This window comes from Ambystoma mexicanum, chromosome 3q (genome assembly GCF_040938575.1).
Source record: "Ambystoma mexicanum isolate Mex_15411 chromosome 3q, UKY_AmexF1_1, whole genome shotgun sequence".
Lineage (NCBI taxonomy): Eukaryota > Metazoa > Chordata > Amphibia > Caudata > Ambystomatidae > Ambystoma > Ambystoma mexicanum.
The window spans coordinates 623,270,555-623,293,891 of NC_090926.1; the positions used below are offsets into that span (position 1 = coordinate 623,270,555).

Genomic DNA, 23,337 nt, shown 5'->3' on the forward strand with positions numbered 1-23,337 from the left:
TACTCCAAAGGCAATACCGACTCTCTGTCAGCACCAAGAAGAGAGTCCACATTGAAGCCTGTGTCTCTGAGGCATCTAATAACTCGGGCAAATTCTTTAAAATCTGCAAGGATCTGGCCAACCCTGCTGCAGTCTTGACCCCTCCCCTTGCTTCCCGAGCTCTTTGCAATGCCCTTGCTTCTCACTTTATCTCTAAAACCCAGGACATCCTGTCCGCCCTCCCCTCCGGCTCCTCTTCCCCTCTCCATCTCTGCTTGCTGACCCTCCTTCAGATACCCCCACACCCTCTTTCTCATCCTTCCCTCTTTTCTCCCCTGACAAGGTTGCTACACAAGTCCAATCTATGAAAGCTTCATCAAAACAAGTTCATCCCAGTTCCTCTAAATCCATTAATGACCACATTGATACCCTCGCTCCTGCCCTTGCCAATTTCTATAACCTCTCCTTTTCCTCAGGATCTTTCCCCTCCCCTCTGAAGCACTCCCTTGTGCATCCTCTCCTCAAAAGAAACCACGGCCGATCCTTCTCCTCTGACTAACTATCGCCTAATTTCCATTCTTTTTGGGTAAACTCCTGGAAAAGCTAGCCATCTCTCAGCTTAACCTTCATTCTGATTCTGCTGGCTCTCTCCACGATCACCAATCTGGCTTCAGAGCTGCCAGAAGCATGGAAACTGCTCTCTTCAACATCCCTGAAGACCTGCTCTCCAACCTTGACTCTAACATTCTCTCTGTCCTCATCATACTTGATCTCTTCTGCCTTCGACGCGGTCAACCATATCACCCTGCTCAACCATCTCCGTGACAACCTGGGTATCACCGATCAGGCTCTGGTCAGGCTGACCTCTTTCCTCTCTGATCGACCCTCCCATGTCCAAGTTGGATCTTTCCCATCATCTGTCTCCCTCTCTACCTGTGGTGTTCCCCAGGAGTCTCACCTCTCACCTTGGCTTTTCAACCAATACCTAGCAACTCTCGCCCGCTGCATTGCCATTTTCTGCTCAAATTTCCAGTGCTGTGCCGATGACACTCAACTCATTTTCAGGCTTCCCTCTGCCACCTTCTCTCCTTCTCCCATCTGATTGCCTAACTGCCATTCAAGATTGGTGTGCTGCCAACAATCTTTGGCTAAATGCCAACAAGACTGAGATCCTCCTCATCGGTACACCTTCACTATCCTTTCCCCTCACTCTCTGCCTGGTGTCCCTTGGCCCTCCTCCTATCCCTACCTGCGAGGCTAAGAACCTCAGAGTCATCTTTGACTCCACACTTTCCTTCTCCTCCCACATCTCTGACGTCTCTAAAAAGTCAAACTTTGTAGCTGCTCCTCCTCAGAGGTACTCTGCCTTTCCTGTCCTTCCCCCCCCCCCCAGTCGCTCACTGTCTCCCAAGCTCTGGTTCTCTCTAGGCTAGACTACTGTAACAGCCTCTTTTTAAATCTACCTGCCTCCACTCTCTGCCCTTTACAACTAATCCAGAACAGGACTGCGAGACTTGTCCTTGCCCGCAAGCCCCGAGATCGTATCTCGCCAGCTCTGAAATCTCTTCAATGGCTCCCAATGGATGCAAGGATAACATCTAAAACCCTCTGCATTGTCCACAAGGCTTTCTGGGGCCTTGGTCCAAAATACCTTCAACTATCCCTCTGTAAATACCTCCCCTCTCGAGCTCTTCACTCCTCTACCTCCAACTCCCTCAGGGTCGATCGCTTTTCAGAGAAACGAGCTGGGGGTAGATCTGTCTTCGGCTTGGGCCTCCCTTTGGCACAGCCTCCCTACCACTCTGAAACTTGAGGAGAACCATCTGCGGTTCAGGAAGGACCTCAAGACCTTCCTCTTTGCCTCTGCCCCCCTTCTCTCCTGCTGATCTGTTTTTTCTCTCGCCACTGTGCACCTGGCCACCCTCTGTCCCCCAGGGCCCAGGTACCTGCTCACACTGCCACCCTCCTGCACTGCCTCTGGGCCACCCCTTGCACTGGAGTCTGTATCCGTAACCATACAGTCCCCCACCTCGCTTTTCTTCTGCACTTATCAGTTATACCCTGTCAGCTAAACCCAGAACTTGCCACTTGCTGGCTGCACTAACACCGTTTATCACCTTATTTACTTTATTTATTATTATTTATCTGTTTCTCCTCTGTTCCGCACTTTCCACTTCTTCCCCCTTCCATGCACTTTTCCCTTTTTCCCTTCCCATGCACTTGCACGTTCTCAATGTCACTGGGCCTAGTAAGATCGTTGTTTTGTTCTCCCCTGTTCCGCACCCTTGCCTTGTTGCTCTCTGAAACACTTGTGTATGAGCGTGATATAACTAAAATATCAATAATACCTGAGATAAGGTAGGGTGGATGGCATTTCTCATAATTATTACAGTCACATCAAATTTATATCCCACATGTGCCAGTCCTGTGAGCCAAGCGCAACTCTGGAAAGAGGTATGTGTATTCTGCCCAGACAAGCTGTTTCTTTTTCCCTCAGCAAGACTGTAGCCCTTGAGGTTGCTTCTCTTTGCTGCATTGTGATGGTAGTTAACACCCTCTCCAGTGAGACAGCCAGTCCATCGAGAGCTGTCCTGAGAGCAGGAATCAAATGGCACACCTTTCACAAAAGAACTCTCCTCACACCAGGGTTCTGCATACCAAAAGGGACTTTGATGCTATTGACAAGGGAATGAGGTTGGGTTAGTGCAGACAGAAGGAGCTCCGATCAGTTGCAGGAAGGTTCCACCACCTTGTCTCTCCCTCTATCCTTCCTTCCTGCCCCGCCCACTTCCTTTAACACAAAGTATATTGGGTGTGATGTCAGAAGGCAAAGACCCCTTGTCTCAAGAACAGTGAGTGGACACCTAAAGCAGGCTTGCTTTAGTCCAGTCACCTGTGGACTCTTGCCTTTAAAATCGGGAGTCTCTCACTCGATCCATGATTTACTTTGGAACAAACACATAAAAAATATTTAATTGGACCTCTGTTTTGGGAAGCAGTCATTTTTGAAGCCCTCCGCCACAAGTGAAGACTGTGTGTCCAAGGTAGAGTCAAGCTCTGCCCTCTAACCATCCGCAGGGAACATTCGGGTGACCTGCAGAACAGGAAGCCGTTGCTGTATCTGCACCATTTGAACTGCTTTTTGAACCACCAGCATCTTCGTTGCCGATCTTCGACAGTTGACCAGACCCCGGGGGACCTATTTAAATGTAACCTTCGAACAGTGCATCCAGTCATCAGCATTTTCCCCATCATCCCAACTGTCGAACCGATTCTGGTGGTCTTCACGATCCGAATTTCACTGAACATCTCTCCAAACAACAGCAAGCCTCAGTTTGACGCCATCTCATCCCAATCAGATCCCGCGACCTGTCTGGCTTGAACCAACCGCTCAATTTTGAACCGCTGGAAGCCTCCGTCACTCATACACTTGATCCAATGTTTACCAAATGACTGGAACTGGCTGCAGATCAAGTTACTGCCTTGTCGAACCGCACTTCAGACGATCAGGTTCACAGTCTCAAACCTTCTCTGGACCTTGTATTGAACCTCTGGAGTGTCTCACACCGATGCCAACCATGAATTATAACTACTCAAACTGGACCCGATCTTCGAAGCGATACTAGCCCACCATCTGAGCTGCATTGCTCGAACTTGGCACTTGAACTCCTCTGAGCGACCATTTTGAAGCAGATCGTGGACCATACCCAGCTTGGGGTTATATGATCCGCCGCACGCAAACCAGGCTCGATCGGTTCATACTGCACCAAGAAGCCTGGTTCGATGCTGTCAAACTGCCAAGAACTGCAGAAAGGTATTATTGACGAGGAACTGCCCACTTGATCCAGTTTTGGGCTCTAGGGCTGGTTAGGTCATATTCCCTTATGCAACTCAAGAATATATCCTTTCTGTACATTTGTTTATTTATTTATTGTATTGATTTATGTATTGCCTTCTCTCCCCCTTTCTTATCCGAAGTACTGCATCTTGATATTTTACATAGTCTGTGCTTTTTCTGCAGGTGTGTTTTGTTTTTTATGTTTTTGATTTAGTTATTATTGCATACAGTATGTTTAATTAAAGTAAATATAGAGCTTTGGTTTGGCATTATTTTATTTTTTACTTTTATACTTCACTGTTTGGGGTGCTTCGGAACCTTATTCACACCCCTCTTGAGAGAAAAGCCTTCCCTCGGCCCATGTTACCACAAAGGGTGAATAAGGCACATCTCTTAACCGTGCCTGGTTTACCCTTATGATTGAGTTCACTCTTGGTTTGTAGAAGTGTGAGGCCTGAGTGGGCGCTTTAGCCTCTACTCATCCTTGTAATCCAGCAGGGAGTATATCCTTCCCTCTGCCCACAGGATGTGAAGAAGGTATATCTCTTAACTGTGCTGTTTTACCTTTTATGATTGGGTTTACTCTTGGTTTGTAGAAAAGAAGTGTGAGGTCCGACTTTACCCTCTACTCATTCTTGCACTCTTAAAGGGCATAAGTCCCTTACTCGCATGCAGAACCATACTTGCAATAGCTTTTCCCTACATTGTCCTCAATCCCTCATCCTTTACAGAAAAATAAACATTTCTATTATTTTTTTCAGGAGATTGGCCAAATGATGAGAAAAAAACAATGGGCCTCATTCCGAGTAGGGCGGTAAGGGTTAACGGTCACCGGTAATGAGACCGGTGCCATTAAACCCTTACCGCCCTACTACGAGTTCCCTTTGCGGGTCCTTCCTTAATGCCTGCTTTTAGCAGGCGTTAAGGATGGGACCCGCAAAGGCACTTTAGTGCTAATAACGGTACCGTAATTTACGGTACCGTTATTAGTGCTAATAACGGTACCGTAATTTACGGTACCGTTATTAGCACCTTCACCATTCCCATTGAGCCCTATGTGGGCTCAAATGGGAATGGGAAGGGCCCTGGTGAATGCGGAATTACCGGTCCCTCCAACCTTGGAATGGACCGGTAATTACTCCATTCACCAGGGCGGAGTCGGAACGATTTTGGAGGCAGCCATGCCGCAAATAGCGGTGTGGTTACCTCCAAAGTCGGAATGAGGACCAACGTCATTAAAATAAAGCTAAAAATGGGTTTTTAGTCCAAATGGTGAACTTTGAAAACTAGTTAATTTCAATTAACATTTTCCATCTGGTCTATTTGTTGAAATGCCCTTTATTGGATCTCTTAACCCTTTGAGTGCTTTTACGACTTATGTATGCATCATGAAAAAGTGGTCATATTTTGGAGTTGTCGGTGTGCAGTGGGCAATGTTCCCCCCTCCCCCCTAAACCAGACAGACCTCCAGGCAAGATATAATTATTTTTCATCTGTATTGTTGGCCCCAAATTGAGGGGTGGTGGTCACTTAAAGAGTAACACCTGATGTGTCCTGTATTGCAGTGCATTAACATCGAGGACGGCTTATGAGGGTGCATTGCCAACATATATTATCTCATTGCAGGATATGCACCAACAGCAATACAAGAACTGGGAACAATGCACTTAGCAACTGATACTGAACATCAACAATAAATGGCTGTGTGAGCCTCAACAGGTCAACTTGTCACAGCCATTTCCCCACATTTATTGCAGCACTTTCATGGGTGGCTAGCACTCTGTGACCCCCTCTACATCCTTACCCCTTCCGCAAATCCCCAACATAAAAATAAATTTACCCTAACCCAGCACCCCTTCTTAAAAAGACCACGTACAAATGTGGCAAAACGGCGAGTTGGGCCAGTACAAGCTTGCTGGATGGAAGATGATTGATGCATTATTTTCAAATCTCATGCTGAAAACAGTTAAAAAAGTGAACTGTATTTTAATGTTTATTTGAGATGGGATGAGGGTACTTTTACCAGAAAGGCTTTACAGAGGAATTTAAACATAAGGGAGCATCCATGTAAAAGGGTGCTTTAGATTGGTAGAGGTAAGTTCATAAAGGTAAGAGGACCAGTTGAGCAAGGAGTCTCATAAGAACGTAGATTTGGGATCACGCATTCTACCAGTTATCCCTTATTGAGGAGTCATACAAAACAGTATGATTAAGTATTTTATGTGATGTGTTTTGTAGGATTCCAAAAGATTCGAAGGAATTGATATTGATTTTAAAGAACTGGCTTATGACGCAAACAAAACGCCAAACGTGGTTGAAGCTACCAACAAACCTGGCCTCTTCGAAAAACTTGAGGACATCCAGAACAGGTAAACACTCGCTTCAATTTTAATTTATAATGTATTTATTTAATTGCATGTTATAGTATCCCACATTGCTTTAAAATGTGGTGGGGTGTGCATGCTATTTCAGGCTGCCATGAGCAAGCAGTGAGTGGGTGTGGCAAGGGAGGATGTGGGTCAAGGGATTGTATGGAGGAGTGGAATGGGAGGGATATGGATCCCAGCTGTCCCAAATGTTGCCTTCATGAATGCTTGGCAACCAAGTTCTTTGACTATTATAGTGCAGCCATTGTTCAATGGCAAATAAGACTGTTTAATGGATTTCCTAAATTGAGGTGGTCTTTTTCTGATCTCCGGTCTAACCATTCCACAGTTTTGGGACTAATATGACCTGCCTCTACTACTAGTGCACTCTTTTTTTATATTTGTTGCTGCTGGGCAGATGTATTTAGCTGATCAGAAGGGACTTGGTGTCCTCTAGAGGTTGAAATGTGAGGCATGTATTTAATACTTGTGCTTGAGATAACCCATAGAATATGAATGAGATGTTGTATTCCAACGGGAGCCCAGGGAAGGAGTCTAGGGTGGGGAGATGTGCTTGTGACTCCTAATGCCAAGACAACTCTGGCTGTATGATTAAGGATCAGTTGAAGTTATTTGTAGAGTTATTGTTGGTGCAACCATGAGAATGCTTTTCTTGTACTCCAAGTGGGAAAATACCACAGCTCTTACTAGTTCAACAGTTCACTGGAAGTTTAGGATTCATCAGATGTTTCTCATGATGTGGAGTATGAATGTTAATGAATAGGTTAAAGTCAACCTCCGGGTGTAGGAAAACTCAGTCAGAAAACAGCACCAAGCTTACTGGCCTGGTTCACTGGGATGGAGGAGGGCATGAGAATGGGAGAGGCTTGAGCCGTGAGTTGGAGAACTGCAACATTTTTATTTTGTTGCCATAGTTCGCAGGCTGTTCTCCACCATTCATTCTTGTAGTCTTTTGATGGAAGCCATTATTGTAATGAGATGTTTTTTGCCTGAACCTTGGTGGGCTGTGATTGGAACAGAGTCGGCAAACACCTCTGTAGAGGTAGCTTTGGAAATTCCAGTGAATGGGAAGGTTGAACTAGGAGGAGTTTAACGTATCCATGTTCCCAAGCCCCTCCTCTGTTCCAGCTATATTTGAGATCTCACTGGTACCTAGAGTCCTCATTACTGACCTCTCTGCCTGTTCTCATGCCACCTCACACCTCTTTTGTTTTCCTTGGCTGCACTGGCCTTCACGTTCCTTTCTATTTTTACTGGATGTTCACCTCTTTGGGTTTGACCTCCACTTCTAATGCACTAGCCCTTCCCCTTGTTGTGACTTCCACCATCCCTCCTCTTCTTTCCATCCCTTCTCAAACTGATCTTTCTTACCCAACTATTGCCTCCTCCTGGTCTTCAGGTTCTTCAACCTCTTCTTATTACCAACTCCAAGTTATTGCCATCCTCATCTAGATGCAACTTCCTCTACCGTTCACCCTCATCACAAGCTTTCTGCCACCACCTTCTTTGCCAATGTGCTACCTCCTGCTCTAGATGTACCCTCTGCCTCCATTTTACCAGTGCCTCCTCCATCAACGTCCACCGCTAGTTCTGTACTTCCTCCTCCAGATGCCAGCTCCTCTGACACATTATCAACACCACCTCCTGCTATCTCCTCTTGCACTTATAGCTCATTCTCCTCTTTTCTTCTCCAGCAACCTCCCCTTCACAATAGTACTTTTCAGTACTTTGAAACTCATTTCAGCACCAACTACAATTTACTCCAACAATCCACTCACTGGGTCTGGCCTGACTGGTGATATATTAAGGTTCCTTCTCCCCCTGGGGGCAGTCTAGGGTTGAGGGTCTGCAGCTGTGAGCTTGGATCATTTGAGAGCTGGGATTGTTGTGTTTTCTTCCCTCCTTACAGGTCAGAAGGAGGCTGATGGGGCAGCCCGAATATGTACTATGGTGACCATTTTGAATGATATCTGTTTACCTGGTTGTATGCAGGCTGTTTAAGTGCTGATTGTAAATACTGGATACCTGCAGGGTTGGGGTTTCCCCTACGGCTGATATTGAATTTTATGGAGGTTCTGCCCACCATCTTGTGCTCACAGACTTCGAGACTTTGTGGGTGGGTTCTGCTGTAGCCACAGGTGGGTTCAAGTATCTGTGTGAGCTTGCAGACTTAATGCACATGTTGGTGGGACAAGCGGCCAGGTGAGTGCTGCAAGCTATTTCTTGGCCCAGTTTAAGTCCCGAAAATTGCTTGCTTGCTGTATGTATGAATTTTCAGGACCTAAACATGGGCTTCTGCAAAGCTTGTTTGGGAGTAGCTCCATAGCACCTACCATACTGAGGGGAAAGGCTTGAATGGCTACAATCTGAGTGTCCTCTCCAAGCAGTATGGCCAGTTGGAGATTTCCCTGGAGATGCACTCTATTTCATCTCCCGGGCCTATCATCCACAAGCTTATGGAGGCACCCATCGCCCAAGGCCAATCGACTATCACCTACACACAGAGCAAGACGGGGGGAAATAATGAAAGGGGTCTTACACAGAGATAGGCAGGAGCCCAGAGGCCATTAATATTGAGTGTTGCTGGTACCTGTCAACTAGACCCTGGTGGAAGTCACCGACCACCAGAAGCTAGAATAGAAAATTGCTAGCCTGCCAGGGGCTACATGTCAGACTCTGCCAGAAGCCAGTGACCACCATAAAATTGGAAGCAGCATCACTACTTTGCTGGGGCTGGAAACCCCAAAGAACTAGAAACAGACGAGAGTCTGAAGTAAGCTCAAGTTCAGGAGGGTGACCCTTGGTTCATGGGTAAATATAATTTCAGTCTGACTATCACCCAGGCAGGGGCAGACATATTGCTGCTGGTAATAATCATGGGTATCCTCAAAAGCCAGGGATACTATGTTGTGGCTGGTAGGCATATGCCCTGTCTACACCTGAGGGTTTTGGAAGTTCACTGAAGACTGAAAGATGATTACATCTGAGCTAGGAGCAGCCAGAGTAGAATAATATTCAAGAAGAACTGTGATGGGGTACTTTAAACATCCTAGGCCTGTTCATTAACTGAGGGATGCAGATAGGACATGGCTATATTTGCTCTTTGTTTAGAGCAGTGAAATGTACTTGGACTGGTACACTTTGTCTTGGTGGCATAGTGCCTCTATCCTGGCACCATTAGGCAAAATTCTCATTATCGTCTAGAAATTCTGCCCCATCAGCCATAGAGAGGATCTCACCTCTCCCTTTTAACTATTGGTTTAGCAAAGAAGGCCCCCTATTTGCTATACAACCCTTTGTTTCCTATAGTCATTCATCCACCTATAATAAAGGTGTGGAACCTGGTCTGGTGTCATCTATTGGGTCCACACTGTTGCAGATGTGTGCGTCTTATAGGGGAAGAATGAAAGGGATGGTGTCAGTAAAATATTCAAGGCTTAAAGTATTATCTTGTACGTGTAACTTTGCAGTAATCCCCCTGCTACCCTCCTCTGGTTGTTGAACCTGGGGTTACTTCTGTTTAGGTGGAGTCCATAAGACTCCCTGGCTGTGTGGTTGCAGTCCCCTTCGCTCTGGGGACCTATAAGTATCAACTGCTTACCTTTTCACTATTACCCTGAGGGAACTATTGGGATTGTCCTTGTTAGGCAAGGTTTGCATGCAGTAACCTCTGGGACCACTACATACAACTATGACTACATGTGTAAGCAAAACCAACCTTTTGTATAAGTCTGTACCACACAGTTTTTTTTGGTAGCAAGCTGAGCAGCCAGGCTGATCTCAAGAGGGAATGTGAGCTTTTAAGGGTGTTACACAAAAGTGTACATTGACAAGTATTCAGATAGACACTTAGACTCAAGGTTTGTTGGTAAAACACTTCTTAATTTATTACACAATCATTTATAAAGCATTCACTAAATGAGGCAACCAATATCACACACAAGTTATACTAAAATACTGATTACTAAGCAGTTGAGCACCCTTGAAATAGGAGCCAAATTAAATTGAAATAGGAACAAAAAGGCATAAGTTAATAAAACGAATATTTCAGTTACTTTAAAAGAGTGCAAATAGTTTGAGTTCACCAGAGGAGTTGATTCAATGGGCTAGTGTCTTGTGTAAGTAAACGGTTCTGGTATTTAAAACGGAAAAGTCTTTGCCACGGTTCTTAGAAGTAGTTCACGGAAGAAAGGTTTGTATGTCGGGTCACAAGCTGACTAGGCCTGAAAGTTGCCTAAGTTCCAAAAACGTTCTCAGTGAGAGGTAAGTTCTCTCGGTCAGGTTTTCACAGGACTGTATATTGAAGAAAAAGATGCAGCTGAAGACTTCTGTTCCTGGCAGTTCCTGCATATCTCGCTGTTCCTGAGCCTCAGTCATGGGGACAAGAAGGACGACGTCGGGGGACTCCTACACAGCACGGGGACTGGTCGCAAAGCTGGCAAATTGGCAAATCTTTGATTCCGGTTGCTGTTCTTCAAGCAAACGAGCTGGTGTCCTTCCTCCTGGTTAATCCTAACCAGCTCCAAGAACGGTATCCAGGTGTCTTACGAGTTGATTGGTCCCACCAACTCAAAGGAAGAAGTCATCCTTGAAGGGGCTTCTCTGTCGAGGTGAACTTGGCGATTCGGGCCTGCAGCAGAGCTCCACCGGGCAAACCAACTGTCCAGTAGTTGCAGCAGTCGTCCTCTTCCAGCTTGTCTTCGGTTCTTTCATTCTAGTGGTCGACTCTGTCTTTCAGTCCAAGAGACAATAGTTTTCTTCCATTCATTCCAGATTAGCTGCCACTCACCCAGTAGGGTGGCTGTCCCTGCCGGACAGTCAGCCAGCCACTCACGCCACAGTGCATTTGGGTCTCCTAGGAGGCTAAGCGCAGGGAGTATCGGGCACCTCCCTCACTTCCTGCCCAGCCCAGACACTCGGGCGCCAGAGGCAGTCCTGAAGCCCACCAAAGGCGTAGGAACAAAGGGACCAAACCTGGTTTGGGCGCAGAGACAAACTCTGGAAGGACCTTTCCAAATAGAAATGGCGAAAAAGAAGACCGGGATTTGTTTAAACAAAGGGGGCTTAGACACCATCTTGAAAAACATGGCTTCTGCGATTTTTAGCTACCGGTGCTCGCGGTCAGCAAAATCATGGTTGTTCGTTGTAAAACCACTGCCACCAACCATTTCGATAGGAAAGGGTAGCATTTAACGGCTACATGAGTTTCTAGACATAGGGGATACGAGGTAACCCCTCCAGCACTCTATTGTAAGATAGTGTGTGCTGGGTCTAGCAATTTAAAAAGACTAGTAAAGTCAATTTAACTCTACATTCTCTGGGAAACAGTAGTTTATCCCAGAGGGAGTATTTAAACCTTGGGACAGCCTAAAAGGATTTCCTGTGTCAATGCAATGAGAGTGCTGTGTAACACACATGAAAAGACGATGCCTATGGAGATTATCTAAACACCCCATAATCAAAGAACACAAGAGTAAAACACACATCAAAATACATGAGAGAGTGGGGAAAAAAGGCTCACACCCTCTCCAGGTAAGAAAAAATCAAGTCGTCAAACTCCAGCAAAGTTGCTGGTGGTCTCTAGTGTGAAGGGAATTTGCACATTTATGAGAATTCTCTCTAACAGTCCCACTTCATTCTAACAAGAAACTTTCTTAAATTCTTAAGACTACCCGAAGGCCTCTTCGAAGTGCTACAGAAAGAACAAGTGAGGGGAGTTGGAGTGGGCGCCTAATTGCATTTATGATTATTCAGTAAAGGAAAAAGAGCATTCAAAGGGGTGGTTTGCTAATGAGCGTTGGAGGCAGATTCTAATGTGAAAATTATCCAAAAATCTTCACGGCTAGCACATCTCCTTCACTTGAACCAAAAAAAGTTGATACTGAAAGTAATTTCAATGGCTGCATCATAGATGCAGACATTCAGATGGCCTGTTGCACACTCATTTAGTTAATTTTAATCGGGTATAGTGCAAATGGGTAATCCTGTGCTCAATTTAAATATTGTGATTAATAGATATATCTTTAGCCTGTAATGTGATGAATCTGATGATGCCATCATTCCTCTCCTCATGTGGTAGGGGTCGGCAACGACTACCTGAACCTGACCCTCGGGGGGGGCTATGCGAGGGAGGATCACATGCGGGGATTCAACCTTAGAGGGATGAACAGACGTCACAGACGAGACATGGTATCCCCCCCCTTTCCTTTTAGTGATGCCCCCTGCATTCCCCATGCCTATATGGCATATTTGGATAACTCCCTACAATATCCTGCAAAGGCTGTGGACAGAACATGTTAACATTTTACACCTAGTAAAACAGCATGTCCTGAGACGAGGAAGAGGAATGCCATGAGTGAGCGAGTGTGAACCATAATGCGCAGTCTAGTGTTGTGAAGTATATGATTGGTCAAAGACATTTCCCAGCCTGTAGGCAGGAGTTTAAATCGGCCGTTGTGGGAAAATGAAAAATGGAGAAAGCTTCCTTTTCCAAGAGTCGACTTGAATACCAATGGAAAACGAAGGTTGCAGTGTAGAGTAGACAGTGTCCCAATCCAGAAGCGAACCCCCTCCCCCAGAAGGCAGGTGAGTGGAGGTGGTGAGAGAGGGAGCCAACTCAAGCACTCCTGGTCGATTGGACAGACCAGTAAGCAGATGGTGCTGATAGCTTTGCCCCCACAGCACTGCTGGTGAAAAAAGAGAGGTGCAGGAGCGAGCGCTAGACTGGCCGCGTCGTAAAGTGGTGCCAGTTGACAGTGGAATCGCCAGATGAAGAAGGAAGTTGCAATGGGAGATGGAGGCCATGACAAGCTTCGTTCTGACGCAAGGAGTGAAAACACTCCATGCTGATGACTAGGGAAAGCTCCTCAAGTCCAGCAAATTCTGAGACGAGTATCCGAAATGTCCGCGTGGAGTGAAAGAACATATATGTTGTCAGTGAACCCAGAGGGAACCGAAACTGAGGCAAAGAGACCCTGAAAGAGTGAATTGGTTGCCCAGAGTGGGGGAGAGAGTAATCCTCGCTGGAATCCGTGCCACCTTCATAGTCACAATACTTTGCCATGAAGTAGGTCGGGGGGAAGACTTATACCCCCTTGCACTGATTAAGGAAGACCGATTGAAACCTAAAGACCTGGGTGGAGAGTATACTAGGCGAACTGCGAGTCTGGGATTTGCAAGCTATAAGGAACTGCACAAACAAAACCTGCAGGGGAGTATACCAGGAGCTCTGCGAGTCTGGGGTACCACATCCAAGTTGTTGTCTTGGAAAAAAGAATCCCAAGGAAGACCCATGCCCTTAGGATCTGAACTGTATGGAATGTGATAAAAAGCCCGGAGAAGGCAGTCATTTCCCCTGGAGTGGATTGCGACGTCAAGAGGAGGGAATCATCTTCTTGGGCTATAAAGAACTAGGTTATTCGTTTGAACCTTTGTTTTTGTTGGAAAGAAACCTGGGGAAGGGAGTCATTCCCTGGCACTATGAACATTATCTAGTTGGATCTTTTGTTGGAGGGATACCTTTTGTTGAACTTGAACATTTGTGTGCTTTCAAAGCCAGAGCCAATACCCTTAACACCTTAGAGTTAGTCTCTAGAATGAGAGAGCTAGGATAGGACTTTGGACACAGGACATTTTTCTTTGGACATCTCAACATCTGACAGATATTTAGTTTTGGTTGAGGTATGGAAATACCTCTTAGATCAGGTATAGTGAGGCATTTTCCAACCCCTTTATTATTTAATACATGTTTATGCCAATCACCATGTGTCCTCTGCGTTCATGTCTCATTCCTGGTGCCTCACAATAACCAAACAATAAAAAAACATATCTATCCGTTAAAAAAAAGAAGTTACATTTCAATAAGCCGGCCTTCTCACTAGTTTTCCAGACACCTTTGTGGCCCAAGGGTTACATGATATTTGCGGGCCAAACCCCCGAGTTGCGGGACAGTTCACAGCTATGCACAGGGGAGGCTGGCACACAACTGCAGGGGTCATTCAACACATTGAACTTCTGGGCACCATTGTGTCTGGCAGAGAGGCAGATCTTGCAGCAGGTCACTCATCAAGTTGCTGTGAATCCCAATCCAGGGTCAGTTGGGCCTTTGTTCTCTTGTGCGTCCAAACATGGGGGTGGCTGGCACACAACTGCAGGGGTCCTTCAACATGGTTAAGCCCTGGGTACTGCTGTGGTTGGCAGAGAGGCAGGTCTTGTTCCAGCAACAGATTCACCCCTATGGTCCCCGGGGATGGTTGGGGGACAGAGCTTGACTCTGCCTCAGAACACCTGCCTTCACTTCACAACTGGAGGATTCTGGAAAGGACTGCTCTCTGAGCAGGGTCCAACGAATGGTTGGAGTTCAAAAGATGATTCCAGGATGTTTCAAATAAGTGGTGTGAGACCTCTTATTTTAAAGGTAAAAGCTCACAGGTGATTGGACTAAAGCTAGCTTGCCCTAGTGGTTCTATCCCTGTTCTTAAAATAAGTGGACTTTGCCCTTCTTACATCACACCTAACTTGCTTTGCTCATGAGGAAGTGGAGGGGACAGAAAATAGAGAAAGAGGCAGAGAGAAACAAGATGGAAGTCTTCCATTACTGTACAGAGCTCTCCTCTCTAAACAAAACCCACCCCTTTCCCATCTCACTAGGACCAAAAGCCTTTAGCAATGCAGCACCCCGGTATAGGGCTACTCCCTTTTGAATGGGTGGGCTCCTTTGATGCCTGGCTCAGCATAGCTGCCTGTTGTGCTGCTGTCACTGGAGAAGGGTGCTTCCTACCCTCACAAAGAGGTAAAAGAGGACTAACGGATCTTCAGTTTCCTGCCCTTTCACTTTGGTAGGATCAGCCTGTCTGGCCAGAATACACATCACCTTCAACAGCTGAGCTGGCTCATTGGATCTGGCACATGTGTGATATCAAATTGGATGTGGCTGCAATTAATATAAGTAGGGCCGTGCACCATGCATTAACTCAGGCATGGCTCATTTTGGAGTTTACCCTGCCACCAGCATTGGATACTTATGAACATCATAGTTTTGGTAAAGGGGTTGCACATCTTAAATACAGACCCTGCACTGCAGACACTTGGCTGTCATTGCAGCTATAAAATGGGCCCCAATGACCTCTGAACCTTCTTTGTGCCACTGATAGAACAGGCACTGCAGATCAGGATATTGATGCAGCAGGGCAAAAGAACAAACTATGCTTTTGGCATGTAGCATATACACAGGGAATCTGAACAGCAGATTACCCTTTCAGATATGGACTTACCTGCAACATTTTTATTAATTCTCCAGCATGGGGTCTGGCATGGATTCACATGTTCATGAATATTCCTCGTCGTCAGGTTGGGAATCCTCGGTAAAAGAAAAAATCAGTTTGTTTCATTTCTGAACTGTCTTTCTCCTAACAACCAATCACTGAGCTCTGGGATCATACTGCCCCCAACCAATGACTGCCCTCTACCTAAGCCTCTCGTCTGGCAGCCATATTCAGATTTTTACAGCACGTTCAAGTGTTGGGAGTCCTCATGCTTAGCTCTTGAGCTTTTTTCTGCATTTTCACTTTTTGGAAGAGTTTTACTCTATTTTTTAGCCAGTCGAGTGCGTTCCATCGATCAACCTTCCGAATAACGGGGACCCGTTTTTTCGGATTTTTCAACACCCCTCAAGGGCGAATTTCATTGAGTTTCTTCATGGAGGCTTCCAGAAGAGTCTTGATGGCCTACACCACATGGATCATGGCGGACGAGAAGAAGGAATCCTCCTCTCTTTTCAAGCTTTGTACTGACTGCAGAAAGTTTATATGGATGATAAACATTCCCAATGCCTTTACTGCCTTTACCCGACGCACAAGGAGGAAGATTGTGCATTTTGCCGTGAGCTCTCAACTCGCATGATGAAGGATTATTGTAGACGGCTGAAGGAATGGCTACAGGCCAAGGCCTCTGCACTTGGTTGGTCCCAGGAGCATGCCTCTCCCGGATGCGAAAATGCTGAGCGGGCATCTAAGTCCTTTGAGGACGCCCCTCCCGCACGGGGCCCAGCGACTTCAGTCAGTGCTCAGGATCGTCATCCAAGAATAAGTCGGACTATCCGGGCAAAGTCAAGGTGGCTCCGGAGGTGGCCAAGGAGAAGGCTAAGACCGATTTGCCGGAGAAGGTCAAGGGGGACCGAGGCTCTGACCCTCCCCCTTAGGAGAAGTCCTAGCAGGACAAGCGTCTGGGATGGCCAAGAAGCAGGACAAAGGACCGGTCCTAACCGTGAAGGCCCAGGTACACCTGATGAAGGCTCTGCCTTCGGATCGAGGTAGTGGTGGCGTCCCTCTCGAAGGCCGCAGAGGCGGACCTGCAGGGCGCACCCTGGAAGACAAGAGTGTCCCTTCCGGTCAGGAGGGCGTCTTCTTTCCAGCCCATAGGGAAGACCCTGGATAAGATGATGCCGGTCTCCCCCAGAACGTCCCCTCCGGACGCGAAAAGGGGGCACAGAGGTCCTCCAGGGCACGGATATCTCCTCAGAGGAGGAGCCCATCTACCTTCAGACCATCCAGGAGGAGGATAACGTTGGGAACAGGCCCTACAACGAGGGCGCTGACGAAGGCGACTATGAAGATGACGACGAGGATACATTTGAGGAAGGCGGCGGAGAGCTGCAGGGTTTTGAGGGCCTGGGCTTCCTGTCTGCTACCTCCGCCTCAGCTGCTGCCTAGAGACCCCTCGGTGAACATTCTCTCTGCACTGCATACTCTGGTCTCCGATATACAGACGAGGATGTCTATTGTGCCGGTGGTCCCTCACATGACCCCAGCGATGGCTGACCCTCTGGTGACGGGAGAACCGCCGGCCATGAAGAGGAAGAGGCACCCTCTGCATCCTTGCCACCCCTCGCTGCCCTCTTCCCCCTCACCCCGAGGGATAAAATGGACACGGTGATGATGACAACGAGCACAGACGACGATGGTGGGGTGGGGGACCTCCCGTCGCCTCCTCCCTGCCAAACAAGATGAACTTGTTTCATGTGATGATCTCCAGAGCTTCGGCACTCTTTCAGCTCGCTCCAGAGGAGAAGAGTTTCTTGTACCAGCGCTGTGAGGCAAAGAGAAAAACCATCCTCTCGGTCCACTTCTATGGCCCCGGTGAAGAGGGATCGCTTTGAGAAGAAGTTCAGGGTGCCAGATGCTACACCCAAGTGCTTGCGGGCCCAACCGTCGCCGGACTCCGTGGTATCGGCAGCGGCCAAGAAGAAGTCATCGGGCACTTCTTCCATGGCAGCGTCCACCCATCCGGACAGTCAGGGGAAGAAGTTGGATGCCATGGGATGACGGGTCACGACCATCAAGGCCGTCAAGGCCGTCAATGCCCTCGCCATCGTACCACACTATGACCGGGAGCTGGGGTTCATGATCGCTCCCATCCTGGATTCCTCCCTGACAACAAGAGGTCGGAGGCATTGGAAATTCTGCAAGAAGGCGTGGTGGCGTCCGGCCATGCCATCACAGTGGCCACGGACATCGCCGACGTGGGGTTCCGCCAGATGGGCAACAGTATTTGCCTTCATCGTGGCTGGCTCAAGGCCACCAACTTTGGACAGGACGTCCAGACAAGGATTTTGGATATGCCCTTTGACAGGAACAATCTCTTCGGGAAGGCTGTAGATGAGTCTCTACAGGCCATCAAGGTGGACACAGAGACGGCATGTGCCCTGGGCACGGTACAGCAGCGACAACCTTCCTTTCGATCCACAGGAGGCAAGTCTCCCTGTTCTTCCAAGGGTTTCATTGGGAGCTCCTCTTCGTACCGCCAGCCCTCCCGCTCCTTTGCCCAGGAGACCAACAGGGGCTGTTCCAAGGCTTTCAGAGGATGTCGTCGCTGCCAGGGACCCCAAGGTGGGACGTCGGCTGGTGAACTTCGTCAGTGTGTGGAAGACCATCTCCACCGACCGTTGGGTGCTGGACGTTCTCGTCCACGGACACACCCTGGAGTTTCATCGTAAGTGTCCCCAAATACCAATGGTGGCCCATCAGGAAAACCACATCCCTCAGCTGCTGCTGGAGGTTTGAGCCATGCTAATGAAAAGGGCGATAGAGCTCATCCCAAGGCGGCTCTGGTGTTCCGGTGTGTACTCAAGGTACTTCCTTGTGAGAAAGAAGACAGGGGGCTGGAGGCCCATTCTCGACCTATGACCACTGAACAAATACATCAAGTCCCAGATGTTCCGAATGGTCACTCTTCAGCACATGCTTAGACATCTAGAAGAGGGAGACTTGCTGTCGTCATTGGATCTAGAGGATGGGTATTTCCACATCCCAATTCACAAGGGACACCACAAGTTTCTGCTCTTCGTCATGCAAGGGAATCACTACCAATTCAAGGCCCTTCCCTTCGGACTGAAGTCTGCACCAAGGGTCTTCACCAAGTGCCTGGCCCCTGTGGCAGCACATCTGCAACTGCAAGGGTTCCAAGTCTACCCTTACTTGGATGACTGGCACATCTGGGCCAGCTCAATGAGCATCTTCATAGACCACATAGCGAGGACCATCCACCTACTGAGATCTGTGATTCTCAGTGTTTCATGTAAAGTCCTGCTTGACTCCATCGCAGGACGCGATGTTCCTGGGACCCTGGCTCAACACAGTGTTCTGCCTGGTGTCACTGTTGGAGGAGAGAGTGGCGGCCATCCTGGGCAAGGTGCAACGACTGCTTGCTCTGAAGATCACCACGGTGAGGGCCATCAAGTTTCTGCTCAGCATGATGTCGTCATGCATTTATCTCATCCACCTCTGCAGGCTACTTATGCGGCTGTTGGGTTCAAGTGTCCGGAAGCTTCCAGGACAAGATTGCTTTCGATGAGGGGGTTCCGTCGGGCGATAAGATGGTGGGCGTGCGCTCTCATCTGACCGGAGGTGTGGATTTCCAGGCCGGGGAGCCCATACTTGAAGTCTTCAGACCAGAGGCCTGTGGCTGCCGGAGGAAAAGACATTGCACATCAATGTTATGGAGCTACGGGCGTTGTTTTGGGCATGCAAATGATTCCTGCCATCCCTCACGGGCAAGGTGATGCGGGTCTTCAGACAATACCTCCACAATGTTTTAGATCAGGAAACAGGGGGGTACCAGGTCCCTAGTCCTCTCCAAAGAGGCACAGGATTTATGGCACTGGGCTGTCGCCCAGTGGATGGTCCTTATCCCTTTTCATCTGGCAGGAGTAAAGAACACGGTCGCCAACTCCCTGAGTAGGGAGCTTCGCTGTGGCCACGAGTGGGAACTTCGGCAGAACCTATTGGAGAACCTATTCCACAAAGGTGGCACACCCCACATAGACTTGTTTGTGACAGCGACAAACACCAAGTGTCAGAGGTTTGCCAGCGGGTTTCCCCAGCGGGTGAGCATGGGAGACGCATTCTCATTCTCTTGGGAAGGTCTCTTTCTGTATGCGTTGCCGCCTTTGCCGTTGTTACTTTGAGTCATCAGTCAACTCAAACAGTGCTGGTGCAGAATGATCCTCGTCGCGCTGGCGTGGCTGAGGCAGATCTGGTACTCGGACCTTCGCATGTCAGCGTCTCCACCAATCAAGCTGCCAGTGGTCGCAGATCTTCTCGCCAGGGAAGGAGGCGCCATTCTTCACCACGATCTAGGGTCTCTGAAACTGAAGGCCTGCAGTGTTAGAATTCAGTGGCTACAAGCTCCCGGTGCACTGCAAGGAAGTTCTCGCCAAGGCTAGAGCATCGTCTACTTTGAAATGCTACAGAGTTAAATGGAAGAGATTTGCTATTTGGTGTTGTTACCAGAAGATCGACCCACTGAGGATCAAGGCTCCTCAAGCACTTCCATATTTGCTGTCGTTGGCCAAGTCAAGGCTGGCCCATACTTCCATCAAGGATTATCTGGCGGCTATCTCTCGCTACACCAGATCCCCAAGACGACTATCCTTGTGGTCGCACCGATTGGTCAAGGAATTCGTCAAGGGACTATTCCGCTGGTTACCACCGTTAAAGGCTCGGGCCCCTGCATTGTAGCTCAATATGGTGCTTACTAGGCTCACGGGACTGCCGTTCGAACCTATGCATTCTGCACCACTCATATTTTTGTCATGGAAAACAGCTTTTCTCGTGGCCATTACCTCTACCAGGCCCTCTCCTGTAAACCACCTTACTTGACTTTCCACGAGACGAGGATGGTGCTGCAGACGCACTGCTCCTTCATGCCCAAGGTGCCATCGGACTTTGATCTAAACGAGCCCTTGGTGTTCCATGTGTTTCTTTCCAACACCTTTTTCGCCGGCTGAAAGGACTTTGCACTCGCTGGATGTGGCTAGAGCTCTGAAGTTTTCCGGAGAACCTTGCATTCCTTTGTGAACTTTGGTCATGTGAACCATGGGAAGGCCCTCTCCAAGGCTTCCATTTCCAGGTGACTTTCCGGCTGTATCACCCACCGTCACCGGTTTGGCAAACGACTGCTGCCTGGTCATCTGAGAGCCCACTCTACCAGAGCGATCGCTGCTACAACGGCGTTTCTGTCTGGTGTGCCCCTGCTGGACATCTGCAGGGCTGCTACGTGGAGGTCGACGCAAACATTCACGAAGTTCTACTGCGTCGACAGGGATTTCGGGGAGGAGTCCAGAGTCGACCAAGCAGTACTGCGCAACCTGTTCGCTTGAAGGTGAGCCTGGTGAGGAGGTAAGAGATGCTTATGTTGAGCCTTGCCACCTCCCGTGGTTGTGCATGTGTGTACTGCTATGTATTCTTTTTTTCATGAGCATGTGAATCCATGCCAGACCCCATGCTGGAGAAGGAACAAGTTACTTACCTGTAACTGTTGTTCTCCAGCATGGGTTTGGCATGGATTCACATGAGAACCCTCCCGCCTGCCCTCTGCGGCTATTCTCTTGGTCCTACTGCCACTTTACATGCTACCAAATCTGAAGATGGCTGCCAGAGGCGGGGTTTAGGGAGAGGGCAATCATTCAATTACCGAGGATTCCCAGCCTGACGATGGGGAATATTCATGAGCATGTGAATCCATACCAGACCCCATGCTGGAGAACAACAGTTACACGTACATAACTTGTTCCTCAATACACATTTTAAAAAGCAAGGGATTTCACAGCATTGCCAGATGGCAATTTATCACATTTGCAAAATCTGACAACCTAGAACGATGATAGGTTTCAGCAAGCATGACATGATTGTGAAATATTCTATGCCTGAGAGAAAGGAAACAATGTCTGACAGTTAAACAGTATTTGTTTCAGAACAAGCAGCACCTGTCTGACCTGTCGGAAGTGTGAATGTGAAGCAGCAGAGGGCCTTAAAAGAGACACTTCTCTTTGGAGACTTGGCAAGTCCGAATTCTTCCGTTTGAAAACATATGCATCTGCAGGTGGAACATGGCAGGCAGGTTTCAGGTCCTGCATCTACGCGGTAGCTAAGCAGCGACACAACATTTGTTCTTGCTATCGTGTAGGTTCCTATCCCACAAGTGTGTGCTGCATTGTTCTTTTCCACCCTAATTTTGACCACCTTGTGCAAGTACAATCATTAACCCCCTATCCAGGGGGCTTCCAACTAGGCTTTCTTAATACGAGTCTAGGTGCCCATTACCAGGGATCTGTCAGTGTAGGCCGATTCCTGGTTTTTACCAGGTACAATCCAAACTCAAGTACTTTAGGATAACGAAAGCACCATGCAGCAGCATGCGGTTGTCATTTCTGCAAAGGTAATTCAGCATACAGATATCCGATTGGACCATACTGTATCATTGTATTTTTATTTGTATTTGCCCATACTATTGCCTCCAAGTCCCCCTACAAAAGGCACTGCCCGCTCTTACCTGACAGTCGCCCAATACACGGAATGAGGGGCATCTGTTAATATATGCTTGACTTGAATACGCTATTTTCATGTATCCTTTTTAGGAACAGCTTCAATTGTCTAGAGGTTGTCTTGTTCCTGTGCTTACTAGCAAGGATGAGCTACCTAACCACTGTTCCCATGCAAGGGATGATGGGTCGTGAATGTGTGCTCGGACAAAGTAAAACTTCTAAATGACTCACATTGTTATTAATTGCACCTGATTATGTTTCATGGCAGCATTGCAATTCCCACTTCCTCTTGAAGCCCTAGATAATATAATCTTGAAATACTGCTTTTCTTTCATGCCTACAGAACCCTAGACCTGGGCACTCCACTAACTGGACCTTTAAATATCCCTCTCTGAGGTCAGCTGAAATAGAGGTCACCTACCTTAGCATGCCAGGACATGTCACAGGGGAACTTCCCTTCCATGCAAGGCTGCACATATAGAGAGCTTCTAATAATGCCTTTGCTCTTGGCTGCCAGCCACCTCCTGCTGCAACTCTCCTGGGATGCAAATCATGCTAGCACCCATGCTCTACAGTGGGAGAGGCTGCCCGCACCACCCATCTTCCATTTTTATTAACCCAGGGGTCTGCAACATGTGGCTCTCCAGATGTTTTGGACTACCACTCCCATGATCCCTCACCATTGAATTTCCTTGCTCTAGGGGTTATGAAGTGCCAGTCCAACACATTTGAAAAGCCAAAGATTGTAAACCCCTGTATTAACAACACCGTTGTGCGTTCACCAAGCAACAATGACCAAAATGCAAATATCCACACAAAAGTGTGGGTTTCTGCATTTTCCAATTCTGTTGTTGATGTGCAAAGTATATTGCTGTGCCTTTTCCTGCATAACCGAAGATGTGTTTGGGGGAAGAGAGAGTAAAAGACCAACAAATTCATCATGTTGGTACACTTCAGGTTTTCCTCTAAGCACCAGGGTAACTAAAGTTTACAAGCTGGAGTGAACCAGAATAGTCTGTGTAAGGCGTTTCTTCTGCTTTTCTTGCTGGTGGGTAGATGGACCTAGTGCACTTCACTGGATTATTTGCTGATCATTAGTATAGTCTTTCTGGTGGTGGTGTACTAATTCACATGTAAAGTACCGAGGGAGTGCAAAGTTCCTAAAGACCGGCCTTGTGCTTGGACTGGCTCATCTTTCTTAAATCTTTGAGCATTGTGATGCATGTTTGCGGATGCAGTGGTAATCACATGGTATTTTGGATGTCCAGATAATGGTGCCTAGTGATTCTGACGATCAGATGACAAATATGGAC

At 47.7% G+C, this 23,337-nt stretch overlaps 1 protein-coding gene across 2 annotated transcripts in view; it reads left to right on the plus strand.

Annotated features, from left to right (window-relative positions):
• DNAH9 (dynein axonemal heavy chain 9) overlaps positions 1-23,337 on the plus strand; it is a 1,527,051-nt gene that overhangs the window by 285,363 nt on the left and 1,218,351 nt on the right. For both annotated transcript variants that reach the window (XM_069654516.1, XM_069654515.1), the window contains exon 21: positions 6,056-6,186. In XM_069654516.1, coding sequence (XP_069510617.1) covers positions 6,056-6,186 — 131 coding nt within the window. The remainder of the gene's footprint in view (positions 1-6,055; positions 6,187-23,337) is intronic.